The sequence below is a fragment of the Nilaparvata lugens genome, chromosome 2 (genome assembly GCF_014356525.2).
Source record: "Nilaparvata lugens isolate BPH chromosome 2, ASM1435652v1, whole genome shotgun sequence".
NCBI lineage: Eukaryota > Metazoa > Arthropoda > Insecta > Hemiptera > Delphacidae > Nilaparvata > Nilaparvata lugens.
This window is the reverse complement of record NC_052505.1, coordinates 10085971-10108623: the sequence shown is the minus strand read 5'-3', so window position 1 is coordinate 10108623 and position 22653 is coordinate 10085971. Positions and strand designations below refer to the sequence as shown.

The following is a 22653-nucleotide window of genomic DNA, read 5'->3' as shown; positions in this document are numbered from 1 at the left end:
TCTAGCTGTTTACCCTGTTGTCAATATTTGCAGTCGCAGAAGTCTTCGGGGTGATTTGCAGCATTTAATTGGGATTTTCGTTTGATAATAATAATATATCATTGTTTAATAATTTAACCAATAATTTGTACAACCAGTTGACATAAGAATGATGGGGAGTATTATTAGAGATTGTCTGAGTTTTATAAACAAGCTTCTAGTCTAGAAGACGTACAGAAAACATTCTGTCAATCCCAACAACTGATCAAGAACCCATTTGTGAGACTAAAAATCTTAGGCCTCACCAAAGCCCTCAAAACCTGGATCTGCCACTGAATATAAACCGGCAATGCTATTTCTATTATTCAAAGAATACGCGCTAACAGGAATGCTACGGTTCATACAGTAGATTATCCAGATTAAGAATTCAGTTGTGAAATAATTATTCAATGGAAATCGAATATCACTTGCACTGACACATTGATACTTATGTGAAACAACTTATGGATTGAAATCAGCAAACAGAACAGCCGTCAAAGCGATCAGCCAATACAGAGTGAGTCAAAAATCACTTGGAGGCAAGACTCGAGTCAATACAAGATTGATTAAGACAAGATTCGAGACAAGTCAAGAAAAGATTGGTCACACTGTCTTTTCTACTCACTGTAAAACGGACGAGCCTATGCTGTCAATCCGAAACATGAAATAGACCCAAGAAAGATATTTTAATGAGACGTAGGACCAGGAACCTGAGACCACTGGTTGATAAAACCAGCGAAATCCCACTCGATATCGAACTACATTACCCATTCTCAACTCGAGTAATAAGTATACGGAGGTTTCTTCAAACACACAGCTTTTATTTTAAGCTAGTCACCTTCAATATTGATTGATTGAACTAGTGATAAACCCACTCAATCGAAGTAGAGGCGACGAGATATAACATGAGTCTCAACCCCTCAAACGGCGGTGAAAGATTGGCTGGCGTGGTAGCCTCTTTCTGAGGGGGTGGGAATGTCTCTCACACATCTTCCTCTCTCACTCTGCATTCATAAGGCCAGTGTGGAGAATGATCGAAGTGAGGTTACCGGCTACTGAGAACAAACTCACCAAAACTCTTACCCCCACCCAAAAAATAACAGTTGATTCTCATGTGGTGGGAGTCGAAGGTTCATGTTATAACTAGTCGCCTATACGTTACCCTTTTCTAATTCCAATAACAACAAATGGAGGTTTTGGAATACACAGCTTTTAATTATAACATCATTTGTTGTCACCTTGAGTTGATCGTGCAGACGCTCGTTCTTCTCGGCGAGAGTGCGTCTCTCCTCGACCGGGTCGACAATGTGTTCGTCGGTGATGAGGTCACGTGACACGTCTCCGTTGACCAGCTCGTCGTTCTCATCATGCTCGTTCTCCTCGACGTGGTGGTGCTGGGGGGTGATCTGCGTCTGCAGGAGGGCGTTCGCCTCCGCCTGCTTCTGTCTCGCTGCTTCCACTTCCTCCTGTAACCACAATAATTCAAAAGTCAAAAAGGTTTCATTTATTAAGCACAAGAGATAGAAGGGGTATTAACGTGTCTTAACTAGCTAAACTTTTATTTGCTAACTTGGTATCGTAAGCTCCTCAGCTTAAATTATGCTGAATACAACACGTTTTCATGAATACCACTATTGAAATTTCATGGAAAGTAAAACAGGGACAAGCTTACGCGCAAATACGTTCCAAATCTGTGGTCCATTCATGGAAAGGAGAAACAGCAAAAATTAGAGTTGACTCTTGTGTACATATTAAGCTGTGTACAGTCTTACGCGCCACAAACACGCGGATTTCACTTTTCATCAGCTGATGCTATGCTTATATTTGTATCTCAACGTCTTTACGCACTTAGCTACGCTACGCTGATGTGAACGGGACAGATTCGTATCTTGGATTTAACATTGGGAGATAGGACGGATAGAGTTGAGCTGACCAAGAACTGAACTATGAATCACTAATAACACCAAAACACCAAAACCGTACAAGTTTTTAACTTTCAAATAGCTGACATTTACAAAAGAAGAAAGACCCGAATTAAGATTTCTCAAAAACATTTCAATTCACAGTGTACAATATCGAATGGAACATCGAGAAACCCAATTTTTTTTAAATTAAGATAAGTGTCGGTATAAGTAAATAAATATATTAATTCATTAAGGTTTAATTCATCATTTATAACAAGAGGTTATCAATGAATGATTATTAAATTTTAAACTTGAGAATATAATACTTCTTTCAATATTATTATTATATTCGTAATATTCAATGAGTAGAAGAATGGTAGCAATGAATTCCAGATGAAACTAACTAATCTAAGTTACAAAAAAAGAATGAAGGTTACAGAAAAGTGTGAAGTCTAGGATCAATTTTTCTCTAACCTGTATAAGAATAGCGAGTTGGTTTTCATTTTCATGCTTCGTGGCCTAAATTGGCCAAAATACTGAGAAAAATGACTGAAAGTACTTCAAAATTAGTTCCAATATCCAATAAGTGTCCATTCTCCAGGGCTCAGCAATCTTTGGAAGTTGGTATATTTCAATATCAGAGGGATGTATAATGTATAATACGAGAGAGAGAGAACATTTGAATTTTGTAATTCAATAAATTGAAAAGGAAGATATTTCTTCAAAAGTAATAAATCATCAGTTTAGGATACATAATTTGATAGAACTAACTTATTATGGCATGAGCCGATAGAAATCATTGTTCAAACACCGAAAACATTTCTTCAATATGATAATTAACTCGAGAAAAGTGACATTGAACACAAGAAACTGATTGATCGAGATCTTCTACAGTTCTATTCAAGTGCATATTCGAATAATTTCTACAAAAGTGAAGATTTGAGAGACAGACGACAATAGGGTAGCAATATTTTAAATCAGTAATCAAATCGTAAATCATATGCTCGAGTCTTTCTGTATTGTTGTGGTAGATTAAAATGTAGGTAGGGATATTAAATTAAAATAATTACAATATAATATTATGGCCATATGTTAATATTACGTTTAACGCTGAACCACGTTTATTTGTAGATACGGTTGCATTTATCATAATGTATTTCATACGGGGTTCAAACGAACAGCTGAAATTTTTCCGTTTAGACCGAGTATCTGCGTACGGATCAAATTCATTCAACTAAGTAGCTGCGAATATACTATTTCAAATTTTCAATGCAAATATAAATAGATTCAGATGTTGATGCAGCAAATCTTACGATTTTCTTTTTGAGTAATGTTCTAACTCAGCTCAAAATCATCAGGATAACTGATTGGCCAAAGAAACTGTGCTATTTTATACGAAGGTCATTCAATACGTAACGAGACAAATTACCAATTTCCAAGAACGGCTAAATTGATCCATATGAAACTTTCAGGACATGTAATTGGCAACTTCATGACCTGAAAGTTTCATATGGATCAATTTAGACGTTTTTGAAAATTAGTAATTTGTCTCGTTACTTATTGAATGAGCCTCATAAAACCATAAACTACGAACCTGAAGTCGTCTTGTTTCCTCATCTTTCATGTCGACCTCGGACTGGATGCGCTGAACCTCGTCTTGCTTCTGTTTGATTTCATCTTCTAGCTTCTGCCTCTCAGCGGCTTCCAGATTCTTGGACTCTTCGAGCCTCTCCATCATGGCCTGCAGCTCGTTCTGCCTGGCCTCCAGTTCTTCCTTGGCAGCCTGTAGCTGTCTCAGTTGCTCTTCTAAACGTCTGATCATATCCTGAAACAAATAAAATAGACCCAATTGTAACAATTGAAATACAACGATCAAATTAATCAATTATTATAATAGCGGAGTCATCACTCAGGCCACGGAATTGGAATTTTGGACGGGTGAGCTGAGAGTGTGATTACCGTGTAGAGTTTCAATTAAGGGAAAGAACGTTTTGAGGTGCGCTAGAGGAAGGTTGTGTGAGAGAATTGGTATTAGAAATGTGATTTAAGTATGATCAGGAGAGAGAGAGTAGTTGTGACTGTAATGAGATTAATTAACAGTGTTCGAATTCGCAAAGTTTGTGTTCTATTTCTTAAATAATCTTATACAAAGTAAGCAGGGCCCTGGACCCTAAAAATCTGGTGGTGGCAGCGCTACTGGAGAGCATTGTCATGCTCGACACGCACGCCCCAAAATGAAATTACGATTTTTTGTCTAGTACTGTGTTTTATTGTCCACGTTCCACGTGTCTTCAATTGATAAAGCAAATGCTCAGGCTCTTCTTGACACTAGAGCTACAGGAAATTTTATGATTTTACAAAAAATTATGCAAGAAAACTGAATTTGAAGAAATCAACTAGTAAAGGAAGTGTTGAATGCAGTGTCAAATACAGTCCAAGTCATATGAAATATTTAAGTCATATGCACGAGTAGTAGGCCTATTATAGTAGCATGTAACAAAGTTATGACAGTAGTATTTAGTGGATATAGTGTGACAGAGTGTATTAGATATAATAGTAAGACTTTGATTATCTCATCAGTCAACTAATGTAGTCGAAAGTGTTCTAGTCAAAGTTGAAGTGATGAGTTCGTGGTTTTATTCCAGGTTATGTTTGAGTTGTTAAGGTTCAGTTGTGTTATATCCATATATAACCTGACTTTTTGTGGGATTCCATTCAACAGATAGTAAAGCTGGTTTGTAGAAGACGTACCTGTGCTTCAGCAAGATCCTGTTGACGTTTCTCCATCTCGTCTTGCATAGCTTTCAATCTATCCTCGTACTCCTGCTGTTTTCGTTCAGCCTTTTCTCTTGCAGCGATTTCCAGTTGCAATTTCTCTCTGCCACAAAAATGCAAAATGAAATTATTGAAATGTTAGCGGTCAATACAGAAAGAACTCACAAAAAAAATCAAATTTAGATGTGTGAGGAGAAATATAAGAGACTTCCAACCAAATTCACCTCTAAACCGGCTTTCAAAAACTTCTCAAATGCTTCAAAAATGCTAAGTAAATAAATGTTAAAACTATTTCAAGGTGGATAATCTGTTAAATGCTCAGTAAGAAGATATTTTGAGCTGGATAAACTGTTTCAAAGAAGTGATAAAATTCTTTCTATATAATTACTCATTAATTTATTGCTGACGAGCAGGTCTATCTATCCCGTGCTTCGCAACCCCCCGCGGAACACAAATATATAGCATGATCAGCAATGCTTTCAAGTTACAAAATGCAAATTATTTAGGATAAGGGGACCTAAAATAAATTAGTGAGTTACTGGAAATTAACACTGTTATTGTATCAATTTAATTAAAAATCAACAAAAATGGTCTATTAAACAATTTTTTATTCATATTTTTTTTAAATCGCATAGCTTTCATTAAATTTTAAATTCTCAAATTTAGCGAATTAAACATACAACCTAAGTCTAGCGCTGAGTCTAGCCTGAGTTCCACAGTCAAGCGCGATACCACTACGCCACTATGTCAAGCAGTTGATGGGAGGATTCTATTTCATTTATTCATGTAATAATAATAATTGATACTGATGCGAAAAATTTGTAGATAAAATACTAACGCAATCCTTGAGTTATTTTTTCTTCCAAATGTAGGTGATGACACATCCTACAGGTAGGTTAGACTATGTTTCCTCCACTTGTTCATTTTCATTCAATTTTATATTCTATTGACTAATTCGAAATGGACTTATATTGTTTGAGCATCATTAAAATAAGCAAATAACCTTCCTCGGTAACAGCAGAATCCTTGTGCGATACTTCAAGTTAATCAGTTTGATAGTTGTGGCGTGAAGATGCGTCAAACAGATCACCCGAAGCTCAAGCTGATTACTGTCGACTACTGTATATTATTACTGTTTTGGCCGGGTGAGGATGTAAGACGGCACAATAGGTATGAGAGACTACCATCGTCACAAAGCTTCACGAAAAGAACTACTAGGACTATCGGCTTGAGTAAAGTGAAATTTGGAACATAAAAGGCCCCCTATACCATGGGATATCTTCTTCTGCTATATTTTTTCTATGGTGAAACTTGTCAAAATTTGGAGAGGGATAGCACCAGGTTACCTTATTTTTATTCTCCCCATTATTTCAATAGAATAGAATTTTATTAGGTAGTCATTCAATATTTACAAAAAATACATCGACTTCGTCAAAATACATCTTTTTTAAATCACTATTATTTATTAGTCAGTATTAAAAATACAAAAATAAAATTAACAAGTCATGTAAAACATAGATCACAAGTTACTCATTATATCATAAGTGAAATGGTACCCAGTTTATAGAAAAGAAATCATTTACTGTGTACAAACATTCATTAACTAATACATATTTAATTTTATTTTTAAATTGAGTGAATGTTTGTAACTTTAATTTGTCTGGTGTGGAGTTATATAATTTTATTGACATGACGTGCCAGTTTCTCTGAGATTTGTAATGGCTATATTGTGGAATTTTAAGTCTATGTCTATTACGTGTAAGTATTTAAATTATGGTGTTGGTTTGTATAATATTTATCCATTTTTTTTGTACATAACATAAAATATTTAAAACATACAGTGATGGCAATGTTAGCAATCCAAGTTCTATGAAATGTGGTCTACAATGAGCATTGAAAGGCAAATTACACATGATTCTAATAGCTTTCTTCTGAAGGACAAAGATTGAATTTGCTTTAACACTATTAGCCCAAAGCATAATTCCATATGATAGACTCTGAATGTTTGCGTAATAGATATTCATTAGCACAGGCCTATCAACTGTTACACATAGTCTGCTATAGCCAATGATGTACTTATTGTAAGAATAATACTAATTCGGACTATGTGTAACCTTATCTAAATTTGGGAGAGAAATAGCATAAGGTTACCTTATTTTTCCTCTCCCTATCATTTTGATGAATACTTAAAATAAAGATAGAAGATATGACTGACCTCTGTTGTTGTTTGGCGAGTTTCTCCTCCCTGGCTTGCGCCTTCATCTGCTGCACATCAATGGTGTCCGGCTTGCGTCTGCGCATGTACAGTTCGTGGTTTCCCATGCAGAGTGCCAGAATTCGCTTATTAATCCTCACTCTGGGCGCAAAGAACACAAAGTCGGGCGCCTTCTTATCGATTGGTTTTATAATAAATTTACGGTCGTTGAAGGAAATATTCCTAATTTCCGACCAGGGGAACCCGATTTTCGGAGTGAGCCTGCAAAAGAAATTCAGTGATTAGTGAAAAAAGTCGACTGGAGAATAGTGTAATGGAAAATAGAGCAGAATCAAAATTAATTTTATTCAAATGACTCAGTTTATAGTAACTAAGTTTATATTAATGAGAAATAGAACAGAATCAACATTAATTTTATTCTATAGTAACTAAGTTTTGTCGATAGGGGATTCTCAGCTTCAAGTTTTCTTAAAGTCAATTCCAAAAATTTGGAAAGAAATAAATTGATACTTGTATGTTTTCAAACTAATACGAGATTGAGAGTGGTTCGTGAGCTATGTTAATACTGAAATAATTCTGAAGCTTATACAGAACAGACCATTTGCTTAAACAATATAAAATCTATCATGATGATAATATTGGTTTGGCTTTAAACCTAAACCCACAAAACTAGAACCAGTGGCGTTGTATTTTGGTTTCATTTCCGAGTTTTAGTAGCAAAATGTTGAAGATTTCAGTTTTAAGAAAGTTGCACATTCAGTGAAGAGCTTTAATATTGAGTTTTTAATTCTAAGTTACCATTTGTGAATTATCGTTACATACTTCTGATACTATAGTGAGGTTATAATGACATTGGAGAAAGATAAGAGAAAACGTTGCCGATCCTCTGTCTTGTCAATGCCTTCTATAGAAGGGTAGCTGATACAGGTTTATTGATCTAATATTAGCTGTTCATTCTTTTAAATAAACAATTATATTTTATTAAGCAAGAAATTATATTTTTTAATAATTTCGTAGTGAATTTTAATAATAAAGATGAAATATTTCCTTGATTAATTATTAATTCTACATTGTTAAAAGACAATTTGGCAACAGAGCAACGCGAGAAAGAGATAGTGCTATCCGCTTTGTTGAATAATTGATTGATGATTGATTGATTAGCCTTTATTAAAAACCTAGGAGGGCGAAGTTAGGGCGCAGCCGGCCCTCTCTTACACTTAACCCTCCAACATGACAATAGACATGGATAGCTATACCATTGCCAATCAAACACTGCCATTATTAACGTGGACCTCACTATAGCAAAACATCAAAGTCTTTCTCCTCAGAACCTAGCTGAAGAGAAAATTTGAATTTAGAAATACATAATTTTAAAAGTACAACGTTGGAATATAATACTTACTTATCATCTTTTTCATAGATATTCAATCCTAGAGCATCAACTCCTAGCCACAGTTCGGTGCCTTTCTTGTTTCTGATTTCGAAGTAGTTGACACCGTACATTTCAAGATCTTGGGCGATTTTCAGATATTCCATCATGGCGTCTTCCCTGAGCATTCCTCTGTGCTCGTTCCACCACGTGGTGATGCTCTGCTCCCACTCGTCACGTGACATTTTGTGTTGGTCCATCACTCTGCCAAGTATCAACAAACATTAGATTTCCAACAATCAAACATAACAAAAGCGATTGTACACAGCAATTGAGTAAATGTAATTTATTAATTTATCCCATTCAAGTTGCACAAGCACAAAATCAAAGCAATGACTGAAAGAGAAACAGCTGAATTAATCTAAAAGTGTTTCTTGATTATATGATTCTCGCATTATAATATGCTCCCGAATTCATACAGTAAATAAGCCAGTCTCAATGAGATTGAAATAGGAAGAAATATGTAATAGCTCATTTAATATTCTCACTACTTCCATTTGAAGTATAACTGCTTGCTCCACTAACTGTCAGCTTCAAAATCACTTACCGGTAGTTTCAAAACCAGCTAAATCTTTAGGTCCATCTCATCACTTCTCATTATTTCCCACCTGTTGGTTCATCTCATCATTTCCAACACCCCCCCCCCCCACACAAAAAGCACCCTCTCAGAAGAAAACCATCATCCATCCTAGCTTACAAAATGATTGTTCCGAGAGTATCCATGAATACAGTTGAAATAAGTATAAAGTAACTAACAACATGTTATTTGAAACACTATGACAGCTTTAGAATTAACAAACCAGAAGATAACATTTATTGTTTAGCCCACAACATTTTTCCTCAACTAATAAGGAAGCTACCGTATTAGGTATAGCATTACCTAATTATGTCTTCCTCCACCTATTTAAAAATACTATCGTGAAACAATTATTGATGTGATATTTGCCAGCGAATGATCAAGAATGACGTGTTGAGAGGGACAATAGCAGTCTGTTAAGCTTTGAAGCAACCCCATCATTAATAACTCTTTTTAATGTATTTCTCATTCATTTTTGTAGGGCTACTTAATGATTTACTATACAGAATCACCAGTATAGTACCCTTTTATTTTAATATAATTCATTTTATGCTTGCATTAAGAACATTAAGTTAGGACAAAAGATTTGTTTTAACGTGAAATTACACAAAAATTAATTTTATTCGAAACTGCATGTAGTTAGTTAAAAAAGTAAGTGACTGATACGTTCCGTAATCTTTGCTCTATGAGGTATGACGAAATTGATGTTCCAAGGCCACAAGCTTGTAATTGAAATGAAGGTTACAATGCTAGTCAATAATTACACAATTTTTTACTTCCTTCTAATAAGTATAGTGGAGTTTATCTAACATGGTTTTTTAGATAGAATATTGATGGTTGCAAGAACTGAGCAAAGTTATCAAAGCAGTCTAATGACTTTCAATGCTCAAGTTACTCATTGATTTAAATTGCAATATTCGGCTGAGTTGGTCAAAATTTGTGGCAAAAAACCATTATTTGTTTTAAAATTAAGTTTATTAAAGTTTGCAGGTGACTTGCAAAGTGAAAAAGAAAAGAGATTTGAAAGTTTGTCACTGTCCGTATGTCAGTATGTCCGTATGTCACAGTCTATGCATATTCTCATTGAGTATACTTCGTCGTATGGGCTTGCATTAAGAGATCGCCAAATCGGAAAATTTGGCAACGAGGATATTTTTTCTAAAATGTTTAATAATTCTGAATATGTTAATTAACAATGTATGAGAGGCGTCAACTTCAAATTGAAGTTTATTTTCTCACATTTTTATTAAAATAACTGGGATTTTATTGATCCTTATAGCCTGGTTTTCATTAGTAGAGTTAGTGGTAAGTATTAACTATCTTGTAAACTCTCCCAATGAAAACGTTCATGGAAGAGTAGGGTCATGGTAGAGTACTAGTTTTCAGTAGAGTAGAGTGGGATAGCACCGTGGGATAATACTCAACCACTTGCCTTCCTCCACCACCGCTACTCTACCACTACTATGCTGAAGAAAACAGTCTCGAGCTAATTGAGTAGAGTTGTGCCGTAGGCTATCAAGTTTCAGAACATATCAATATGTTTAAAACATATTGAACTATCAGTTTAAGCTTTTGTAAAGTATATCAATGCTTTTTGTAAAACTTTTATGGCTGAACGGCGATAATGAATGTTCCTTATTGACATTTTAAGGTTAGTTCTGTTCACTAGACAACACACTTTACCTACTATTCTCAATTGTAGTGAAAACAGTTACTCGACCAAGTAAGTAGAGTAGAGTTAGTATGCCAGTTACTCGACCACCAACTCTACTAGTGAAAAGCAGGCTTATGTCACAAATAGATATCAGTAATTACTTATAGCCTCAAGTTCTCTTGGATATATTGGTAGGTACTTCTACAATGAATATGTTCAGTTTATTTTACCCCAATTTGAGAAATGGTGACATTTCTAACAATTGCTGGGTAACGAGTAATATTATTGATCCCAATGTCACAAATAGATATCAATATCAGTAATTTATTATAGCCTCAAGTTATCATGGAGATATTGGTAGGTACTTCTACAATAAATATTTAAAATTTATTCACCACCCAATTTGAGAAATGTTGAATTTGCTATCAATTACTGGGCATGAGTAATGAGTAATGTTAATGAATTACATAGACCTCAACGTATGTAAGTAAATAGCAATACAGTATTCTGTATTTAATATATTAGTATTATGTACTAACTATGATGTACTATTAATCCTTACCGTTGAGGTAGCAGTCTATCGTTTGTGAGGAATCCACTGTTGTGGATGGATTTCATGAAGTCGCCATGTCTCGCCTGCACAGCATAGGACGCTAGTAATACAGATGTTTCCGGGGGACAGTATATTTCATCGGTGAGTATTGCGTTCTTCACCTGTCAACATCAACAATTCAAATTATCAAAACGTTTCAATTTATAAAAACAAAATTAAATGAACTAACAATAGACTTTAGTTTATTGTTTAGATGAAATGGTGAACAAAACTTGAGATAAGAGGAGTTAGAGCCAAGCCACATGAAGCGTTTTTTTTCAGGCTTTTTTGCACTGGCGGCGAACGAATAGGCAAGGCAGTAAGTTCGGAAATCAGCTGTTAATCAGCCAATCAGAGAAATTCCTTCACTGCCGACTCGTCCACCGTGCAGTGCAAAAAAGCCTGAAAAAACGCTTCATGTAGCTTGGCCCTTGGTCTCCTTGAAAATTGTATAGGATCTATGGAGAATAATTTACTCTCCATTCCGTGAAAGAAACCCTAAAACCAAAAACTATATAAACATTTTGTACTAAATTGATCTTTCTATTTCTTGAACCACCATATAAAGGCTACACTTCACTGGAATCTTTCAATTTTTTTTTACTTCTGATTTCGCGTAAATATGTAATTCGAAGATAAAAAATAAATATGACACACACATTAGTGGAGATAGTAGCGAGAAGTGATCTGTGAAGCTGTATTCCCACATATCAGTGAAAGTGACCGGCAAAGTGAAGAAATAATCGCCATGAGTTCTAATAAACTATTCCCACTCAGCCCGGTCGAGAGAGTATGAATTGTCCCATTTGAACTTATGGGAACAATATTCCAACTGTACTGGGAAAGTTCACTGCACTGCCACATATATTACTGTATATCTGTCAGTGAATCTGTCTAGCTTCGTAGAATCCAACTTTATATGAGAGAGTGAAATATTGCCCAGTCAAGCGTGGAGCAAAAATGGATATCACTTTCATATCTACAGTACTCATATTGAAAGAATCCCTTGAGTTACTTCCAGTACTGTCTTTCATTTTTTGTACTTGTTGATATTTTTCATCAAATTGGCCGTTAAATTCATACTCCAGCTACTAGTACTACTACAGACTAAGGCTAATTACACACACACACACACACACATCGATTTCTAGACGTACTTATGAATTTCATTAGATTAAACAGATGATGTCAAAAAGATAGATGATGTTTGCCAAGTTTCGTTTAATCTGATAGGATTTATAAGGACGGCAGAAAATCAGACGTTCAAAAATCGATGTGTGTGTAACTGGCTTGGGGGAAATTTTTGAAAAATTGATTCGCATCTCAAATCACATCAGCATATTAAAATATCTTAATTCAGATCCGATGTAATTATAAATAAAAATTAGAAATCCAAGTAAAATTGTTCAATCTCTATTGATTGTTGTGATTGAACAATTTTAGAAGGGTACTTAGATTTCTAATTTTTATTTATATTTGAGAGTAGCCCTACAGAAAAAAAAACGATGTAATTATTATGTGATTGATGTGCTTTTCGCAAACTGTACTGCAATTAGTTACACAGTCGTTTAGTGGATGTTAGAGTGACAATAAAAGTATGCAGAACGATACTCAGGGAAACTTGGAAAATTGAATAATACACGAGGTACTCACTTGAAGGTAGAACAGCCTTAACGTAATGTCTTGGATGAGTTCATCAGCGACATCTTCGGGGTAGAATTTGGCGCGAAACTTGAATTGCAGTGGATTCTCTTTCTTGACATCTTGTGTCATCACCTGCAACAAAACAATGAGAATCAGTGAAAAACTTGGTAACAGTAGAATCACTTTACCGACACATTCATATAATTTAATCAAAATCCAAACAGAATCGTTATCATGAGGATTTTACGACTACTATTTACCGTATCGTTCAAATGTCAAGAAAGTTTCAAAAAGGTCCAATGAAGTATCTCCATACTACTGAATTTTAATGAAAAGGATAACTTTCAGTTCTTCATCATTGATTGACAACCACCAACCAGAAACAATATATAGAGAACAGGATATTTTTACTGGAAGAATGATACATTTCTATAATTACTAGTTGAACGGTCCAAGCATAACTGCCTATAAAAGCACTGACATGCTAATATTCTAGTTGGAAATAAATTTATGATTCATTCATTTTTTATATACTATTGCTATCTAGTCATGAGACTAATGAGCAAATTTCATCGAACCTAAGCCTACTAAATAAAAATAAAATACAATGAAACTCTCAATAGAATCTCTTACTGCTAATAATAATATTATGTACTTAAATTAAATAACAGTACGCTACTATTCATTTATTTAAATGATTTTAGGTTGAGTATAAAAATGCACACAAATTAATTGAAATTTCTAACTACAGCGACATTATAAAAAATAATTACTCGGTGTTCTAATGAATTTGCTATACTACAATCAAATTAGAAATAAATAAAAATACAGAATACCGGTAAAATGTCATTCAAGAGACTAAAAAATAGGTAGAGTGATAATAAATAAGTGTATTGTAGTGTATTGTCAGTCTCTCTCAAGATACATGAAATTTGTGTTTTATGAATCTCCTTAGTGCATGATTATCTAAAAGCTAGCACCAACTTCACATGTCTACAAAAATAATATTACCGTTTGATAATTTCTTCAACTAGTATATATTGTACTTTCGATCGGATGAATAACTGAATATTAAAACATATGAATATTATAAATTATCAATTAAAAACCAATTGAATAGCCTAAAACTATTGGAACGGTACACAAGAAATTAATATAATTATACATTAATAGGGAGCAGCTATACACTTTATCACACTCTCATAAAAACTTACAAAGAGAAGATGAATAAGAGTTGAGAAGAGAGGTAGAGATGCGTCATATTGACATTGATGGTGAATTGGAAATTGAAATTATGTTATGAATAATAGCAACAGACAGGATAGAAATTTATTACAGAACTATATGGTTCTAGTTTCATTTTGTAGCTACAGTAATTAGATCTGAAATCTCTTAATGTAGTTCCTACAGTTCTATATTATAAATACTTTTTGAAGCTAGAACAAATAATAGACTTGTAAAACAACAAACATTTTTGCTATTTGGAGAAAAAATGAATTTTTATTCAATGATTCACGGTTACAGATAGAGTATGAAAGGTTAAGAAATTTAATAGAGTTCTGAATGTGAGAATTGATAAATTGTATTTAGGAAGAATAACATAATTTTTGGATAGTAGCTCTCATCGAATTCTATCTAGCTGCTAACACCCTGCTGTCAATATTTGCAGTAGCAGAAGTCTTCGGGGTGATTTACAGCATTTAATTAGGATTTTCGTTTAATAATAAGAATAACATATTTAGACTGGATTAATCTAATCCAATAGAAAATATACTTGAAAATTATTGTAAAATTATTTGAGAATATAGAATTACTTTTGAAATAATAACAATAATTATCAAAATGTTGATGGAATAAAATTATTTGAAACAAGTTTTATAATGGAACTCATGGTTTGTATTCTGCAAAATTAATATACTTCATGAATCATAAAGCAATTGACATATTATTTGTTCACAATAAAAATGGTATTTTTGCTAATCGCAAACGTTTTGAATCTGAATATTGTTCTTATATTTATTATTGAAACACTTTTTTAGACAGTATAATATTATCAAGACAATACGGTTAATACGAATTGCCAAATTTGTTTCAGAGCTAGGACTGAAATATATTTGATGTTCAACATGGTTTTATAAAAGTTTGTGTTCTGCCAGCAATCCGTCCTTAATGACACGATTCATAGGAACCATCAACTGGCACCTACAGAACATCTCTATAAATTAAATTCTGAAAATAGTAGTTACTAGAACACAAAATGCTTGAATACATTCTTCACAAATATATTGTAGACTTCAGTAATAAAAATGAGCCACGATGAACTGGACACGGTATCACGATTGCATTTGGATCATTGAATCTTATGTGATAGAGTATTATTAAAAGTGACTTATTCGGATATCGTAGTTTTCATACCAACACTGAGTAACTATAGTAACAAACTACTCTATGCAGAAGCATGCAATCACAAAATATTTTTGTAGTAATATGATAAATTGCCAATACAACTTGAATTTAGCCCGAGCTACAAAAATTACCACACTTTAAAATTCACTGATCTACAATAATTATAATCTCCAATTCGATCCATACATATAAGAAAACTGGACTGAAAGAGTTATTAATAAATACTAACTATTATGGTTTAGTCAAGTAGAGAAAATTGGATGCTCTACAGGCAACTGCATCTATTTATTGAAATCAAGTGATAAGTTCTTGAAGAATGAAGAAATCTGGACCATCCCACCCATTTAATGATGTTTCGGGACACTTTGACAGCTAAAGGCTAGCTGTCCAGTTTCTAGGACACTTATTAAATCTAATGAACAATTCTTTGGGTTTAATGGTCCATTAGATTCACCATTTTTAATGGGACACTCAAAAGGTGTTCAATAAGTCAATCTAATGACCATTTAGGTCCATAGATTGACCCATTCACTATAGGTTCAATTGTTCATTAGATTTGGATAAGCGTTCTAGGAGCTTGAACATAAGGTGCAAAGTACATAAGATACTGTATTCTGAAACTTGTCGTCTCTCATAGTTATTTGTATGGTGTACATCAATCACGACGATAAAACTGAGGAATCCCATAAACTACAATATAAATGCAAACAACGAACAACAACGTATTTAAAACAAGGATACTGTATAAGATAATTGAAGAATACATCAATCATTAAAAAATAAAACTCTTGTAAATCACCCAATACTAACTAAAAAGGAAAATTATAAACTCAAATAACAGAATGCAACGAACGGGCAAGATTATAATAATGTGTCCCTCTCCTTACCCACACATCATCAACTTCGTCTGAGGGAGACTTCTTCAGTGTTTTCACCATCCTTTTCACTACATTGTCCGGCTACATGCAGCGTGTGTACAAAGAAAAACTGTCAAAAGTCACAGCTTAGATCAACTATCATTCCTCTTATCTCACATATCAAATCTATCAACAATAATTGAACTAACAAAAGTACGGCTTGAAAATCCACAACAGACTAACGTTTTCAAAGTAATTTTTCAACACATATCTTTCAAAATTATCCACACTAATTGAACTAACGAGAGAGAGAGAGTAAGCTTTGAAAATCTACAAAAAACTAACGATTTAAAAATCATTATTCAATTAATATCTATCAAAATGTGGGAGAAACAGTTTTGGGCTCATCCTGTTGTCCTCTACCAATCATATTGTATTTTTTTAATTTTTTCTGTTAATGAATAAATAGAAATATCCATTGTTAACTAGCTTGCCCGGCGAACTTCGTACCGCCAAATAGTTAATGCATCTCATGACCAACTTTTGCTGGATGCACACCTGAGGAGGCGCGATGCGGCATTTTGCATCCAGGTGCTCCTTGCTTATTGGTTTGAATGGTAGAACTCACACACACTGAATCGGGCATGGCGTGGAACGGTGTGATAAGTCAATCTCCATAAGATTAACACTTTGAATCACCAAGCCGCGCCTCCTCAGGTGTGCTTAGTCTTAGCTTAATCTGATGCACTATATTTTTATTAAAATTATCCAACAATCAGTACAATAATTGTTTTCAATAGTATCAATTTACATTTATATCTCAATATGGACTTTCTATGTGCTTAGTTAGTTGTGCAGCAGTTTGTATTTTTAGTTACAGTTGAATGCAGCTAGCTGAGAATTGAATGGTATATCTCCTTGCTGCTGATTTTCCCGTGCATATTCTAAAAACATTTTCAAAGTGTAGTAGTTACTAGAACACAAAATGCTTGAATACATTCTTCACAAAGGATTTATTTCAAAGCATTTCGAGCTCTACGACCCAAGTTTGGACTTCATTCGCACCACGGCATTATTAAGAATTAAAATTTTGTGAATCAGTAGAAAGAAAATTGAAAAAGAGATCTACCGACGGAATCATTATAACAGCTGATTTTTATTTCTGTGTGTGGCCAGCTCACAAATCTTTTCCCATAAGGATTACATGTAAACTTTGGAGGACCGTAGGAAAGAGTCCTGAAGTCGGATTATAAATTTGATAGGCCATAAACCTGGTCCTCAACATAATGAACACAACTAAAAAAATATCATCAAATTCGGTACACATATAAAAAAGTTATTGAATGTCAAAATTTGAGGCTCGATTTTTATTTATATAGATGTGAGGAGCTTAATTTGTCTCACTGATGGTTAAAATATTTTTCAAACTGAATTATTTCAGGATGTTTGAAGAAAAAATGTGTCCTTGGTGGTTGTTCTGTCTTAATCAGCAATTCAACAATTGACAATTTTCTCAGACAGAGGAAGATAGAACAATGGGATAATAAAAAATCATATGAGGAAGTCCACTTGGGAACTTCACTACCAAGGACTGTGAGAAGGAAATGTGGAATACGTCAGAACTATTACAACATACAACACTAGTTATTTATAATATGTGATGCATCAATTGCTGGAAAATGTATTTATTAATACACATTTTACAATAAAGTTGAATAGGATGGAAAATTAAAATTGAATGATCATGAGCACAGACTAAAAGATTTACTTAATCCTGTAAATAATACTTAAAATATGAACTCATTTTCTCTCAGTAAATTACAGGGAAATCTTGAAAGGATTATACAACCACGAAGCCTTCTTAAAAGTTGAATGAGTTATTTCCTTGAGCGCCTAGACTTTCAAAAATGGTGTTGTAAAAATAACAAGGAATTCTCTGTCTGTCTGGAAAAGCTATCAATATTGTTTCCTCATAACCAATAGATTCTGAAGAGGTATTTCTTTTTAGCTTGAATGTTATTATTGTGAGATTCAAATTCAACATTTAAAATGTTATTGCTTTGAACTTCATATCAATTCAACACAGCTCGTATGTAAACTTGAATAAATATCAACAAGTAATTTCGTACAAGCTACAAGCACTGCTCAGTGATTTCAAATTCAATTTTTATCTATGCAATTCAAATCACTATGATCGATAAAACAGGTGGAAATAACCAAAGTCGAATGGAGGAAACGATGTGGTGAGGTGTTTAGGTTAACCAGTCAGTTACCGGTTATTTGCCAATGCCTACCAGCCACAGCCACCAGTGTGACGATGACGAAAGAATTTAATCGGAAAGAGGAAAGAGTCGACGACCAGGATCCAGGTGTAGCCTACGTACGTCAGCTCCTCAGCCACCAGTGGCCCTCCACCAGTGTGGATGACCTTGAACAGCATTACGATGCATCTGGCCGACCCATAGAAAGGGATACATCATCTGCTGAATCACACAATCGCATTTCTCAAGCCTCTCATTACACAGCCAACAATAAAACAACTCAAGACCAATTTTACAAGATATTCATCTTTACGTAATCAATCTGAATGCATTCTGCAGTTTTGTTTCCTCCATTTTCCACACAATTCCATGATTGAGATCTCAAATTGGAGAAGCCTGTTAGCTGATGTAGTTAGATGAACTCAAAAGAAGATTGAATGATTGAAGTACTGAATTTCTGACTCCTCAGTTCATCACATTCATGTTCATCAGACTCTAGCTCACTCCATGCCATTTTTATTCGCTTTCCTATTTCTTGCATTTGAATTTTCGAGATTCAATATGAAACATCATGATGTTACACCTTACTCAAATGTAAGATGTATTCAAGTACATATCAAAAAGCATCTTCCTATTCTTCCTTCACTTCATTGCATAATACAAATTTGTATTAGATTCATATGCACCATCTACTTTTAATGCTAATTTACGATTGCATGAAGGTATCGTCGCATTTATTGAGTTTTATTCCAGATTTAAACGAACCGCTGATCTATCTCCGTTTAAAGCGATACTGTGCATACGGGCCTTACTAAGGTATCTTTGTGACTATCCAGAAAATTTAAAAATATGATTTGCACCAAAGACTATTAGATTTCAATCATGATTGATTGCCAAGAGAACCAATCAGAGAAGGCTTGATTTTCAGAAGATTGGTCCTCGAGGCATTTAATCACGATTCAAATTCAACAGGCCTTTGCGCAACCGAGGACAGTTGTTTTAAAAATAATCATAGCTTATTGCTGGAAGACAAATAATGTACAATTTGGTATCCAACCAGGAATTCTACCATCAGTGGCGACAATCCGAAATTCGACCGTTTTCAATTAATCCCACAGTTGCAGTTTGATTATTTTCCAACATTGTGTTGATACAGACAAGTCGACAAGTGAATTAGCTATCATGAAGCACGTGGTTTTCAAAGTCAATCACTGGCAACAAGCTTCCGCAAGGAAGGTCGATCTGTAGTGCCAGTCTGCCAGTATCTGATTGAATAGTACTTGACAAACTGAAAACTTGACGAACTGATCTGCTGAATGGAGGCCGGCCACCTGCTCGTCAGTGCTGGCTCACTGCCTCTTGTACAACAATACACAGAAGCACACAAGGTCGCCACACTTAATCTATTGAATCAATTTCTTACTGCTTCTACTATTAATAGCATCCCAACCGACACAAAAAGTAACGGATGTTCCCAACGTCTGGACACCAACAATTCTACAAAGAATCAACGACTCCCATAGTGAGGTCCACGTTGTACAGGCAGAACAGAAGATAGGAGAACAGTGTTGCCGATTCTCTACCTCGCCAATGCCTTCTATAGAATATATATGCTGTAATATTATCTTGCCTCAAGAAAAAAAAGTCAATGATTTAATAAATAATACATTCTTATAACTGAGATTGGATATTTTGTTAATTAATTATATTTCTACATCATTGAAAACAGATCTGGCAACGTTGCGGGGGTAGAAGAGAATAGCGCTATCTGCTTTGTCGAATAATAGACAAGAATAGCAACACAAAAGTTAATCAAATACTTCCACTATAACGTGGACCTCACTGTATCAGTTTTGTTCAGCAGCTTAGAAATATTGTACAGTTTCCACAGGAAAGTTCTGGCAATTCCTTGGTCTTCTCTTGCTAACTCATTCTAACACAGTTGAGAATGAGTCATAATTATAAAATTAACATTCACAAAATAGGAAAAAGAGCATCCTAGTTGATGACTTAAAACACAAAATAAGCAGAGATTACGTGAATCGATGATTGAGAAAACTCCACAAATTTGAACAAGCATAAAAGTTATTGATTGGATTGGAATAAGGAGAACAATATCCGGACAACTTCCATAGTATTAATTGAGACCAAAAGTTACCTCGTCTTTGATTTTCATTTTCATCTTCAATTTTCGTCTTTCATTTTCTTCAACACACACCTTCGAAATTTTATTGTCAAAGTTCAAAGTTATAGAACGTTGCAAGTCTTTGAAATAAATAATATTTTCTTCAACACAAACACCTTCGAAATCTTCTTGTCAAAGTTATAGAACGAGTCCTCTAAATAAATCAGATTATTTTCTTCAACACAAACACCTCCAAAATCTTCTAGTAATATAATAGAACAACGGTCCCTCTTTTTCTATTCTTTGAAATAAATCAGATTATTCACTTCAACACAAACACCATAAAAATATTCTTGTAAACGTTATAGAAAGTTTCTATTTCTAATTTAATGGAATCCAATAAATGCACCAATTCAATTTTCAGGATTGTAGTGATGTGTACTTACTTTCTTGTAGAGTTTGATCCAGGTGAGGTCGCCCTTGGAGTCGGTGTACTGCAGGCCGAAGAACCACACCTCTCGCAGTCCGATGGTTTTGACAACCTGGTCGAACAGCTGTTTGCCGGTCGTGCTCTGCTGGATCGCGAACTCCAGTTCCGCGTCCATCGTCGTCACACGCACATTCATCTGAAACAAATCATAAATAAATATATTCCATTTCTCCACAATTCAAGATGAAAGCAATACACAATAATGCTCAACAACTGAAAAGAAAACAAGATTGTACAATAAAGTTAGGCAATTTATTTAGGATTTGTGAGTATATTTGAATAAATATGGCGGGAAATAAGGGGAATCATAATATTAAAATAAGCAATTTATGTCACCTAAATAACTGATTCAAGTGGAGCTTGACAAATTTCTATTATAATTGGCCTTAAATTTATTCATGGAAGGTTCAACATTTGAGAGGAATAAGGAGAATGAAGTTGAATTGATTTATTGTCTTTATTGAGGGTGAAGTTAAGACTCTAGGATTCTCTGCCATACAACCATTTACATTCAATACAAGAAAAAAGTATATGTTACAAAATAGAGAAAGAGAAAAAGAAAAAGGACGGGTACAAGAAGAAAACTGCCAGAAGGCGACCGGAGAAGAAGAAAGAGATAAATATGAAGAAAGAAGGAGGAGATGATAGGAGGAGGAGGTGGAGAAGAAGACATATTGAAGTATGGGCTTCAAGAAAAAACATTTTAAACAGGACATGATTGAGGAAGAAGAGAAGGGGATGGAACATAAGAAAAAGAAAAAGTGAAAAACTTCAAAAGTCAAACTCAGCGATAGTTGAAAGAGTAAGCTTTTATCAAATGAAAATATTTATCTACAAGAAAAAACATACAACTCTCAACTGTTCAAATGTTTGTTTACCCTTAAAAATATTATTGTGAAATATCTTTTGATTGCTTTAAATTATGCAACTGTGGAAGGAGCTATAGCTGATCATAAGCAAAAAACGTCAATGACTTATTAATCACAATGAAAATAGAGCAGGCGACAGAATAATTTCAAATATTTGTATGAAATCACGAAAATAGTTGGATTTTTGAGCAATGTTAATATTAATGAAAGTTATAATATCAACAATAATCAATTATGTAAGAATTGTGCACTAGTAAAACATATTAAGCCTATCAAACGATTGTCAATCAAGGAATCAAATATCTATCTATAAGCATTGTGACTTGAAAAGTTAATCAAGGAAAAATGTGGAGGTTTCGGATTAGAAATGATAAGATTACTAACTACTTCAAGATTGAGGGGTTTAAATTTAGTATCGAAAGAGGTGAGAATTTCTTATTTTTCCGTAAATGTCTAGAACTTCATAAAATAGTGTTCATTAACATGATAATTTCAAAACTATTGATTTGATTTCGCATTTCCAGGTAAAAATATAGAGAACCAGAGAATATCGATACTCTCGATTGGTTCCAGACTCTAGCTCTATCCTGAAAATTTCTCAAATAGTGTTCATTAAAATAGTCATTTCAAAAACTGAAAGCTGATGATTAACTCGCCTGGCAAACCATATAGAGCCATACTTCATACCTTGAAGTATAGACTTACTTCAAGAAGCAATGGTAGGCTAGCCACAGAAGGTCAAGCAAAAATCGATGCGTGTAAACATTTGCATATGGCGAGCCTTGGCTTAGATAAGACAAGGTAAACTGAACGGAATTTTTTGACAAAAGAAACAGC

General features: G+C 34.2%; 1 protein-coding gene across 3 annotated transcripts in view; it reads right to left on the bottom strand.

The window, feature by feature from the left end:
* Nucleotides 1–22653, bottom strand: part of LOC111052700 (moesin/ezrin/radixin homolog 1) — a 64687-nt gene that overhangs the window by 1517 nt on the left and 40517 nt on the right. For all 3 annotated transcript variants that reach the window (XM_022339449.2, XM_022339451.2, XM_022339450.2), the window contains 8 exons: nt 20904–21083; nt 12818–12940; nt 11135–11286; nt 8315–8545; nt 6913–7173; nt 4674–4800; nt 3517–3747; nt 1257–1484 (listed from right to left, as the gene is read on the bottom strand). In XM_022339449.2, coding sequence (XP_022195141.1) covers nt 1257–1484; nt 3517–3747; nt 4674–4800; nt 6913–7173; nt 8315–8545; nt 11135–11286; nt 12818–12940; nt 20904–21083 — 1533 coding nt within the window. The remainder of the gene's footprint in view (nt 1–1256; nt 1485–3516; nt 3748–4673; nt 4801–6912; nt 7174–8314; nt 8546–11134; nt 11287–12817; nt 12941–20903; nt 21084–22653) is intronic.